The 12246-nt window shown below is 50.3% G+C and overlaps 1 protein-coding gene across 1 annotated transcript; it reads right to left on the bottom strand.

Annotated features, from left to right (window-relative positions):
* Positions 1–998: 998 nt before the first annotated feature.
* INTS15 (integrator complex subunit 15) lies at positions 999–9651 on the bottom strand. The gene is made up of 7 exons (XM_083585774.1): positions 9502–9651; positions 8212–8410; positions 6845–7066; positions 5929–6094; positions 4520–5044; positions 2852–2891; positions 999–1963 (listed from the first exon to the last, which is right to left on the bottom strand). The coding sequence occupies exons 1-7, from the start codon at positions 9642–9644 to the stop codon at positions 1756–1758; spliced, it is 1503 nt and encodes a 500-aa protein (XP_083441900.1). The 5' UTR covers positions 9645–9651; the 3' UTR covers positions 999–1755.
* Positions 9652–12246: the final 2595 nt, after the last annotated feature.

The following is a 12246-nucleotide window of genomic DNA, read 5'->3' as shown; positions in this document are numbered from 1 at the left end:
TCGGGGAAATCGGAAGTAACATGGCCCAAGGGACAAATACTGGAAAATATCTGTAACTAGAGAAGACATTTTGCATTTCAGAGTAATCAGTTCCTTCCCTTTCAAAATGCTAGGAAGACTTACCAAGGCCAGTCTGAATCATTCATGTGTCTTGAAATTAAGACAGAGATTATTTCTCATTAGAGGGCTTGACAAGAGACTTTCTGCCCTCTGCCGCAGGCAATATGGAGGCGGACACAAACACCAGGATCCTTCATTGTTAATTTAAGAGAGTTACAAGCCTTTTGGCTTGAAGTCTGTGGACAAGGCACTGGGGAACATGTGGCGTTATAGCTCTCCATTACCAAACGGGCCAATGGCAACATTTTGAAGATTGTCAAAGCATCAGGTTCTCTACATCATCCTCTGAAAGTTAGAAGGGCTTGAAGGAGAAAGAAATCGACCTTGTTTGAGCCAAGACCATTCAGCTCCTGAAATACATCCTCATTAACATATTGGCACTTGTGTGTAGTTCCTAGGGTCCAAAGCAGGTCTGTGTATGTCTTCTGTAAACCCCAGGAGACAACTCCCATCCCCACCCCCATTTCATAGTGGACTAGACCAAGACCCCCACCATCAGCAGCTATCAGGGAGGGAGAGAAACAGGGCTGCAGAGCCTCTTCATCAGCTCTGCTGAAAGACCAGCAACTTTGGGCTCCTCTCTTTAATGTATTTCTATTCCAGCTTGTCATTACAAGAAATCTATAACAAAGAATTAGCCCCTGAGTTTTCTTTTTTCCTCCACCCAACCAATACCTTTTCCTTTTGTGCCATGTGTTTTAGATTGCAAGCCTGAGGCCAGGGACTGTCTCGTCACTGACATTTGTAAGTTGCTCTGAGTCTTTTTCTGCTGAAGAGCAGGATAAAAATGCTTTAAATAAAAATGCATTCCTACCTGCCTTGATTTGAACATCCCCTTAACAGCAACGTCTGAAGCTAATTTAAGATTAAATATCACAAGTTTTAAGATGTGATTTAGTTTCTGCTTTAAAACATGTGAAATTTGTTAGATGGACACCAATATTTCTGAAAAAAATATTTCACCCAAATTCACCCTGTGAGAGATACCAAGCAGAGCAACAGTCAATGAAGGTTCAAGTTTCACCTAACCAGCTGCAGACATGTTGAATAATGCAAGAGAAAGAAATTGAAGGCCAGTTATCGTTGCTTTTTTGTTGTTGCTTTTACAGAAAATGCCACAGACTGCTAACTTTGAAGCAAAAAAATTCTGCAATTCCTTTTTTTTAAAAAAATGTACTTGCACTGAAATCATACATATTCACATAAAAAGGACCCCAAGAAAATAGCTTACAAAACTGTTCTCTCCAGGCTCTCTTGCATAAGAACCAGTCAAGCTTTGTCACTTGAGGGGGTGGCTGGGAGGAAGGAGTTGCAAACAGATGTTCTGAGTGGAATACCAGATCATGACATTTTCCCTCCTGCGTAAAACCGTCATACTGGGTTGACAGTAAAAAAGAAAGATCCCATTTGTTCCAGTCAGATTGGCATCTCCTCCTCATTCATACAAGATTATTTCTTTTAAAAAAACAACTACCAGCCCCCTGTGCATCTTAACGCCCAGGGCCTTCAAGGTCTCTCTTGGAGGAGGAATTGCACAGCCCTACCCTGCCCACCCCCAGCAAAAAGTAACGGTTGGTTCTCTCTGTAATGGGTGGAAAACACTCTTTCCCTGAAGAGAGGAGAAGTCCAGTTTCTTTAGCGGATCGGCCGATAAGGAAACGCCATGCCTGGAATGAATGTCTGTACGGGGTGAGCTGGGAGAGCTGGGTGAGCAGGCATTGCTGGGTGGGCTGCATGGGTGGGATACCCCAGAGGGGGTGTGTGGATGGGGGGGTAAAACCCAGGGGGCAAAGCAGCGTGGGTGGGCTGCTGGACTGGACCCGAGATCACCAGCTGGAGCAGGCTGCAGGAAGAAGAAGCAGAGAGACAATTGTGGGTGAAGGCAGCTGACCTGCTGAGGAACAGGATTCTACAGCGACATGAAGCAGCGCCTACTGGATCAGGCCCATGGCCCCTCTAGTCCAGCATCCTGATCTCACTGTGGCCAACCAGATGGGAAACCCGGTAAAGCAGGATTTGTGCACAAGACACAACCCCAGGTTTCCAGAATTCAGAAGCCCTGCTGTCTCCAGCTGCGGAGGCAGAGCCAAGCCATTGTGACTAGTAGCCAACGAGAGCCCTGTTCTCTAGGAATTTGCCTAATCCTCTTTTAAAGCCAGGAAGGTTGGCAGCCATCAATACCTCCTGTGGGAGGGAGTTCCGCAGTTTAAATCTGTGCTGCGTGAAGGAGGGCTCTCCTTTGATCTGCCCTGAACATTCCAACATTCAGCTTCACTGGATGTCCCTGAGTTCCAGTGTTAATTTAGGAGAGAGGGAGAAAAACCTTTCACTCTCTTGGCAAACGTAACACTGGGCACACTGGGAGGACTTCTACCCAGTCCATGGCTATGTAAGCAGCTAAAAATGGCCCAGCTTTCATGTACAGAGATAAGACTCAAGCACCCACAGTGGTGTCCTTGAATCATTAGAACGAAGCAGGCCATTTGCAAAGCAGGGGTTGATATGGACTGCCAGCAGGGTGGCACGGAGTCCTGGCTGTCCTTGTCACAGACAGACAGTAAGGTGGGGGGAGAAAGAGTTGGCTGCACCACACTTTTGTCATTTTCACTTTCCTGTGGAAGCACAGCTTGCCAATCTACACCTTTCTGCTTTTGTGGGTATCTCTTGGACAATACTTCTAGGATGGGCACAGCGGTTTCAGTTCCATTGTAAACACAGAGCACTGACTTACTTGTTGTGTGGCAGTCTGGCGCACACCGTCCTCAGATCCTCTGGAAGGAGAGAACAGAAAAAAATGGAGGTGGAAACAGGAAGACAAAGGGGAAAGCTCTCTCCTGGGGGGCCCCTGAACTCTCGCTCAGCTTCTCCATCCCAGACCCATGTGGAGAGCTGCTCTTCAGTAACACGGCAACCCTGGAGAAGTGATTTGTGGAACTGTTGTGGCAGAATCATAGGGTTGAGAGGGACCCAAAAGATCACCTCTTCCAACCCTATGCAAAGCAGAATCACAACTAAAGAATCCCCAATAGGTCCGACCCTCTGTTTAAAAACCTCCAAGAAAGAAGTCCTTCCATGGGAGTCTGATTCCACTGTCAGGAGAGGCGTGTCTGGAAATTCACATTCCTGTCCTGAGCAAGAAGGTGGAGAGATTAGGAGAACTGTGGAGCAAGAGCACTAGGGAGAGCCACAGAGGCCGGTCAGCTGTCAAACAGCGAGCAGGACCCCCTGATGTTTGGTCCCAATCCTGATAAATCAGCAGAAGAGGAAGCAGGTGTGTTGCTGGCTGGGATCCACTTTTACAGTACAGTGAACCCTCAGATTATGTTACCTTCGGGTAACGTAACTTTCGGGTTGTGAATGCGGCAAACCCGGAGGTGTATACTTCTGGGCTTCGTCCTGCGCACGTGCGCAGAAGCGGTGCCTCTAGATGCAGACTTTTCGGGGTATGTACAGGCCCCCAGAATGAATTAAGTTCTTATCCAGAGAGTCCACTGTATTTCTTTACTATCAAAACGTGTAGCCTGCCCTTCCTCCCCAAATGGTGTCCAGGGCAGCTAACAACATAAAACCCAACAAAACCACACACAGGATGCAATTCTTAAAATGATAGCTGTAAAAATGACAGTGCCCACACATTCCTACCCACTTCCGAGCACCCAGGCAATTAAAAACCTCTTCAAAGAGTGAGGGAAGGGGATGATTCTTCCTTTCCTCTGGCAGGAGTGAGTCCCAGCCAGATGGCATTCTGCTCCCTGGGCACTTGGGAGGGATTGGGGCTGGAAGCTGAGAGATGGTCAAGTGTGCCCCGAATGTTACCCACCATCACACACAGAGAACCAGGGCTGTTGCAAAAGGGGGAGGCAGCCCAGCTCAGCGGTTTATCTGCACAGGCCCCCAGACTGCAGACAGCGTGACCTCTGGACAACAGCCTCTCCACCTTAGCTGGATTCATGCTACAGTGGGCAACAGCCAGAGAACAGGGGCTTAGCCGCTGCACAAGTGCCAGGGTCAATCCCCACCACCTGCAGTTGAAAGGATCAAGTAGAAGGCAGCATTGAGGAAGCTCCTGAAAATTGGAGCAGGCTTCCCCACCATGTGCTGCTTCCCTTCTGGATATTTAGATTCCCAGCCACCTTGGGATGGTGGCAGAGGAAGAAGTTGGAGCCCAGCAATATCTGGAAGGAACCACGCTGGGAAAGTCTGTAGTAGGCAATTCTGGCCCAGATGGACAAACACTCTGACCCGGCCTAGGCAGCTTCTAGTATCTCTCTGTGCAGCTCCTCTCATGCCCAAAGTCTCCTCCCCACCCCTCTGCTACTTCCCCGCACCCCCTGCCTTGCCTCGGCACATTCTTCTGCCGGCCTGCGCGGGCTCACTGGTGGTTGCCCCCAGTGCCTACCTCTTGTGCACAGCAGTGCTCCAGATGCCATGGCCACTTGCAAGGCCTGGGCCAGCCGGTCAAGAGCCAGCTCCGTCTCCTTGGTGGCATTGAGGGGGTTGAGTTCATCGGACAGCCTGCTCATTTCCTCCACGAGAGCCACCACGTGGTCGAAGGGCACCAGCCCCAGGCGCCCGCACAGATTCTTCTCCGTCAGGTGCCCCTGCAGCATTATCAGGACCTGGAGGACGCTGAGGTGCAGCTTGGAGTACAAGGGCTGGCAGCCCTTGTCCAAGGCGGCAGCCGGGTCCTTGGCAAGCTTTCCCCCCGGGTGGCCGTTGGAGACGGGGGGCTTCCTCCATTTGTAAGCCAGCGGAGCTTTCACGCACCAGCGGATCAGGCCGCTCAGCGGGGTGAGCTCCAAGAACCCAATGGGCAGGCTGGCTGCGATCGGCGTGTTTAGGAAGGTGATGAGGATCAAGCGGGGGTCCTCGAAGATCCAAGACACGACCATTTCCAGCAGGTCCGGAGGCGGGATGAGGTCATCTGGAAAAGAAGGGGAAGCCAGTTTTGGAGACCACAGAAATGGCGGGACTGGAAATAGCAGCTGGGGCTTGCCAATGCTTGGCCCTGGAACCAGAGCCTCCCACACCCAAGAGTGGGCTGCAGGCTGCTTGGAGAGGGGGATGCAGCAGATCAAGGGCAGGGGGGCCAGGCAGCCTGGACTTCCTGTCTCCGTCTCTTCCCACCATAGTTGCTCAAGTGTTTTCATGTTTATTTTAGAACCAGCAGCCTCCCATCATGGGCTGGGAATTCAAAGGAACCCAAAAGATCAGTGCATCTTTCAAAGGTTCAGTCTGCCATCTGGATTCAAAATGATGTCTCCCTGTATCCAAACAGACACAAAAACCTGCCCCTTGGTCTCATGTAAAATTTGGTTCCGATATCTAAAGAAACATCTGAATGCACTGCGAACAAACAAACAGCTTTCCAAAATATATAGTAGATTATTTAAAACATCTGTATCCCACCTTTCGACAAAAGGGCCAAGGCAGCTCACAACATTTGGAACCCATAAACACAGCAACTGCACTACCAAGAACAAAACTCAAGGAGATAAACTCTAAATGGCAGAGAGCTTAAAAACGAGAGCTATCACAAGAATCCATCAAACATACCAAGCAAAGGGGAAGAGGAAGCTGGCCACAAAACAGCAATGAAAATACCTGGAGAGTCAATCATACACATCGTAGTCTCTGATTCTGTCCCTGCCCTGGAGTAAAGTTGCACACAAACCGATTCAGGCCACCACAATCTGTTGCAACCTTAACATCAGGATGTGTGGAACATGACGCATCTTCGTGTAGCGTGTCTTGTGCCTTTCCAAATGGCATTGGGCAGCTTCAGGAGCTTCACTTGGAGGAACTTACCTGACGACATGTCGTACAGCATGGTGACCGATGTGATGAACTGGCAGCAGAAGCGAGGGCTGGCACTGAAGATCTGCTTCAGGGTCTGGACGGAGCCTGGCACTAGACTGCAGTAGTCATCAACCAAGGCTTGGGCCAGCCGCACACAGTAGATTGCTGGCGTCCGCTGCAAAAGAGATGCACGATTAGCCACCATGAGAAACTGGGGGGGAGCAGCGCCGACGAAACCACACACAGCCTGGCTCCAGTAAAACGTAGGATGCTGCATGAAGGCGGTAGGGGGAGTGATGCAGGCAGCGACCCGAGCTTGTTGATAGCCTTGACGATGAAGAGCTAAAGGATTTGCAGCCCCCAAAGGCTCCTGAATGAGCCTACCTATCACGGAATAAGAGCACTGGTCCTTCAAAGAGGATTTGTAGCTTTACAAGAGCAATACAGTGGTACCTTGGGTTACATACGCTTCAGGTTACAGACTCCGCTAACCCAGAAATAGTACCTTGGCTTAAGAACTTTGCTTCAGGATGAGAACAGGAACTGTGCTCCGGCGGCGCAGCAGCAACAGGAGGCCCCATTAGCTAAAGTGGTGCTTCAGGTTAAGAACAGTTTCAGGTTAAGAACAGACCTCCAGAACGAATTAAGTACTTAACCCGAGGTACCACTGTATGAGGAACGCTGAGCAAGATGTGACCTGGGCAAACAGGCCATTCTATCTCCTGTTTCTGCATATACACCAGCAGGGTAGGGTCAAATTCAGCCCTGCCCAATCTGATGCCGCCACCTCCCCCCCCCAAGAGGCACAGCAGCCCCCTTGCTGAAGTTAAGCAGGTCTAGGTCTGGTCACTGCCTGGATGGGAGGCTGCCTGGAAGCTCCTCTGGGAGGGAAGGCAAGGTCCCTGCACCTGGGGTAAACTCTCACCTGCAGCCATGAAGCAGCACATTCCAGGACAGGCACTCTGCACACAGCTACTGCCATCGAGACGAGTTTCCCCAGCAAGGCCATTCTGCTGTCATCTGTCTTATTCCCTTGCGGGCTGAAAAGGAAGGAGAAAAGGATCTGCCGGACAGAGTCCTTGCTTTGCTCCTGGAAATAATTGCACATGATCTCCAGTAACTGAAGCTCCTGCAGTGAGTTCAGTCTCTGAAAGAAAGAGAAAGAAAAGAGGGGCCATCTATGAGCCAAGGCCAAAGCATTCCCGCCCCCCCTGGCATTATAGCATCAAAGAAAACAAGAGGACTGTTTCCATATGTGTATCTTGACCAAAGACATTTGTTTGGCATTTCATATTTTAAAAATACTACCTACCAGTTTTCCTGGGACAAATGTTAAGATAGCTGGTCAGTAATTCCAGAATCTCTCTGGATGGCCAGGGATTATAGGAGATGTCAGCCAAAATACCTGGAGGGTCACAGCTTGAAATCTTCCCTATCCGATTTTCACAGAATAGCCTTGGAGCTACTCAGTCAGATCAATGACCTACCTAGTCTGACTGACAATCAAGAAACCTTGAAGAGTAACAAATGGTGCCCCCTCCATCTCAATGAGGCCCCCCTCAGCAATGGCACTGGCTATCTTTTTATGATATAGCACTATACAATTATTTTTATAAATAAATTTTAAAGAAACAGGATCCAGCCAGGACAGATGTTGATCTCCCTCATCCCCATCCCCTGCAAGGCACTTTGACAGATGAGCAGGTTGCACACCTGTCAATCACCTGATTTCACCTTTGTGACCCTGCTTGACCTCAAGCTGAGTTTGCAGGCCTAGAATCATAGAATCATAGAGTTGGAAGAGACCACAAGGGCCATCGAGTCCAACCCCCTGCCAAGCAGGAAACACCATCAGAGCACTCCTGACATATGGTTGTCAAGCCTCTGCTTAAAGACCTCCAAAGAAGGAGACTCCACCACACTCCTTGGCAGCAAATTCCACTGTCAAACAGCTCTTACTGTCAGGAAGTTCTTCCTAATGTTTAGGTGGAATCTTCTTTCTTGTAGTTTGGATCCATTGCTCCGTGTCCGCTTCTCTGGAGCAGCAGAAAACAACCTTTCTCCCTCCTCTATGTGACATTCTTTTATATATTTGAACATGGCTATCATATCACCCCTTAACCTCCTCATGTCAAGCCTAGATGTTCCCCACCACTTTTCTAATCAGACTCCAGCCCCACGTGGGAGGGCAGCGAGATTTCCTCAAGGGTGGCTCCCAAAGGCAAATCCCAGATGGAGAGGAGCAATGTTGGCTACGTGGCCCTCGATGGGGCTTGATGTCCGACGACCTACTTTAGGCGGGGAGTTGCGCTCCTTGGGAACCTGGAAGATGAACTCCTCCAGAAGCTCGATGGGGCCTTTGTCCACAATGGGGAGCGGCACGTTCTGCAGCTGGCTGCTGAAGTAGATGTCCAAGTGGTAGAGCACTTCCTTGGCGGCGCTCAGGGCATCCCGGCGGAGCAGCGAGTGGCGGATGTCACTCATGGTTTTCCTGCAGCAGGAGGTCCACACGTTATGCTTTGCAACTTTCTTTCTAGAAGAGCTAGAGACTTCCTTTTTTGAAATGAAAGCTCAGAGTCTGAGGCCTTTCATTGGTGCACTTGCTCCAATTACTCCTTTATATATACAGCCCTGTTGGAATCCCAGCAATTCCTATTATGTAGTGTCCAAACAACTCACTTATCAATCACAGCTCTGACTTCACTCATTGGCTAAAATCACTGACAGGCTGGTCATTGAACATAACCTGCTTTAAAAAGTGCACATTGTGCTTCGTAACTTTCTTTCTAGAAGGGCTAGAGACCTGTTTTATATTTTTAATGAAGGCTCAGAGTCTACTACTGCTTTTTGAGGGTGCCAATTAAGGTCTTCAGAGGTTGATGGCCCCCTTTCTAATGGGCCAGGCCTCCATTGACTTTAACTGGGGAGCAGGAGAAAGGAGGAGTGGAAACAACACCACAGACCTATACGAGAATTCAACACCACCAATTCATTGTTTGTAAGCATGTTCAAAAGTTCCCTTCTCAGTTAACAATGCAGGGGAACACTATAAATCCACCAGCGCAGAGGACTACAGGAAGGGACCTTATTTATTATCATTATATTTATTTATGCATTTTCCCCTGACAGGGATTCAAGACAGCTTGCAGATAAAATAGGAACATCTAAAACATAGAGGTCGGGGAATAAAATAATAATAATTAAGCATTAATAAAATTAAAGCCATGTACATAGGCTGAAATATCTATGAACCACATCCAAAAAACAGCACGAAATGCAGCTCAGTCGTCGCCCTTCTTTACCCCTCACTGCCCCGCTTCTATCTTCTCCCCCCGGGCGCCACAAGCCCCACCAGCAGGACGCTAAACTGGGGAGTCTGGCCTACCCGGCCCGACTGGTTTCCCTCCTGACAGCCCTGACCGGAGATGCTCGGGAACCGGAACGCGGGACTTTCTGCCCTGACTCGACCCCGCCCAACACGGGTGTTCTGTTCACACGTGCACAGGGCCCGCCCTGACACGCCACCCCCAGCGGCTAGGGCGGCGGGAAGGGTCGCGCCGTCCCGGGCGGCAGCGGCCTCACCTCTTCGCCCGCCTCCCGCCCCAGGAGCAGCTCCTCCGCGGGCGCCTCAGGCCGCCATGTTGGGGCCACCGCTGCCGCCGAGGCAGGACAGGGACGGCGGCCGGCGAGGGCCAAGAAGGACGGCCTAACGCGGCTGCGGCCATTGGCAGGCTCGGCTCAGAAACTGACCAATCCGAGCGCAGCGCTGCCTACTGGCTGCCCGGGGCGGTGCAGGAGGGGGCGTGGCAAGTCATCTCGGTCACGCCCCCATCAGGCGGCTCGGGGCGGGGCGGCGCTCGTCATTCGCCGGGGCGGCTCAGAAGCTGCCCAATCCGAGCGCAGCGCCGCGTTCTGGTGTCGCAGCCACGCCCCCTCAGGAGCAGCTGCTTCAGGCGCCTTTCCGAGCCCGCGTCTCCCGTCCCCGTCTCGTCGGAATGCCTGAAGATGCGTGAAGCTGAATGGTCGCTCATCTAGGAAGGGCAGGGGACTAATTCCTGCAGCAGCACGTCGTGAAGCGCTGGGATTCGCTGCCGGAAGACGTGGCGATGGCAGGCACCGACGTCGATGGCTTTAAAAGGGGCTACTTGTACATTCTTCCTCCAGGAGAAGGGGCAATATATGCCCGGGTCCCATTTGTGGGGAGTGGGTGCAGTTGCTTCCCTTTGGCACTGCGAGGAACGGGATGCTGGGCTCATCCAGCAATGTCATCCAGGCTGTTCCGGGGTTCTTTGGCACAGCCCCCAATAGCTACCGATGCACTGTTCTGAAATTACAGTTTTTTCCTACAGTTAAACTGTGGAACTCCCTCCCACAAGAGGCAGAGATGGCCACTAACTTGGAAGGCTTTAAAAGAGGATTGGGCAAATTCATGCCAGATGCCTTTGCTCTGCCTCTGTGGTCAGCCAGAGGAATGTTTCCCAATACCAGTTGCTGGAAACCACAGGAGGGAAGAATTGTTCTTGCGCTCAGATTCTGCTTGTGGGCTTCCCATTGTGGCTTCTGGCTGGCGCCCCCGGCAGAACGGTCCAGATTGCGCCCCCCAGCCACGGACAAATTAGCTCTTCTTTCTGCCTCTCCTCCATTCAATTCACCCTCTATTAAAAACCTTTTCTTATGAGGCAATAATCAATATTTTTATTTACAGACATATTTATGGACATATTTTAAAGCTGATTTTGCGCTCCCCCCCTCACCTGCGCCCATTGCTGGGGGCCCCTCACCATCCCCTAGCTACGACCCTGCTGGCCACTGAGGCAAACCAGGATGCTGAATAGATGGGCCATTGGTCTGATCCAATAGGCTCTTAGGAGTTTCAAGCCAGGTTCATAGAGGTGAGGGGGGAGTTGCCCTCCTTTTTGACAATCACAACGGCCCTGTAAGGTACAAAGCAACCAGCTCCAGGCTACCTAGCCAGTGCTGGGAATGAAATATGAGCTACACTGCAGGGTGGATGAGGTGTGTGTGTGTGAAGCAAATGAAGTTCATTCCCCATCCCAGAGCAGAACCTACAAGTTTAAGGTTACCAGATTTTTTTCAATGAATCCGGGGACACTTTTCAACTTCAGTGGATTTTGTATGGGGACTGATTAGTAAATCTGGGAACTGTCCCTGGGAAACAGGGACGTCTGGTAACCTTATACAACTTGCTTTTATGTAGGGCCAGGGTTCTCTTCACCACATCTCTCATTTGTTTGTAATTGTTTTATTTTAAGCCTCCCTGTTCACCTCCCATCTGTTTCAGCACTGTTTTATATTCTCCAGAAAGGCAACACTCATTTGTAGTCTTTGCTTCACCCGTTCAGTGTCATGCAAAGTTAGCTTTCGGTGAGCAGGCTCAGAGAGCTTTATCTTCTGTCTGGCCCCTAAAAGTTTCATGCCTATTGTTTTTGCTCCAGAAATCCACAATTGGGCAATACGTTACTGCCCCTTTATTTGGACCAATTCACGATATCTCAAAATAATGGCAAGGGTTTTTATCCAGGCCAGATATTACTTAAGGCAGGAGCTGTAACATTTTGCCCTGATGAGGAGATCTAGATAACCTGAAAGTCACTCTTTTGTGGCATTTGGGTTGGGATTTTATGACAACCGAGTTGCCCAATTGTGGATTTTGGCATATTTCCCCCCTTCTTCATATGGACTAACATGATCGTCTTTACTTTTTATTTGCTCTCTCTCTTATTATCACGTTGGTAAAATAATCCAGTGTGATAAGAAGGGAGGAAAGACTAAGGAGTAAGTCTCTCACAAATCCAGGGTCCCTAAGACAGTTGGATGGTGCCCGGTATGCCTCCTTCCATCAACTCTTGCAGCCCAGGAGGTGCCAAGCGTCTTGCTCTTCTTCCCTTTGGACCACATCAGCGAGGCTGGGGGGGGGGTCTTGTCATCTGGGCAGCCCAGGACCTCTAGACACACTGTCCAGATTTGTACCCCCGAGAAATCACTGGTGCTACTAACGCAGCAGTTTGAGGCGCCCTCCGTTGCCTCTCAAACGGAAGCCTAAAAAAAAAAATCCAATGGAGATCATTGGTACCTTGTTTGAACCCTGATGTTGGAGGACACAAGACTGAGGAAAGAGGATGGCACTGACCAGAGCAGTAGGAACGAGGGGGATGCAGATCTGACTCAAGGAGGTACAGTCCATCAAAGGATCCCTTTGTGGCTGTTTGGCCTTTCAGCCTTGCCACAATAACAGGCCTGGGCTGCATGCAGGGGCACAGAGACACGTTCAGGTCCACCCTTCCTGCTTTGCGGCGCCAGCTCAAA

This window comes from Podarcis filfolensis, assembly GCF_964270895.1.
Source record: "Podarcis filfolensis genome assembly, chromosome: 14".
In the NCBI taxonomy this organism is placed as follows: Eukaryota; Metazoa; Chordata; class Lepidosauria; order Squamata; family Lacertidae; genus Podarcis; species Podarcis filfolensis.
The sequence above is the reverse complement of the archived record's forward strand: the minus strand, read 5'-3'. Positions and strand labels throughout refer to the sequence as shown.

Excerpts from the sequence above, each read along its gene's own strand:
- INTS15 (XM_083585774.1), bottom strand. The coding sequence starts at position 9,644 with ATGGCCGCAGCCGCGTTAGGCCGTCCTTCTTGGCCCTCGCCGGCCGCC. Across the intron at positions 5,045-5,928 it reads GCTGTACGACATGTCGTCAG|ATGACCTCATCCCGCCTCCG; the intron begins GTAAGTTCCTCC and ends CTTCTTTTCCAG. Across the intron at positions 1,964-2,851 it reads GCCAGACTGCCACACAACAA|CCTGCTCCAGCTGGTGATCT; the intron begins GTAAGTCAGTGC and ends TTCTTCCTGCAG.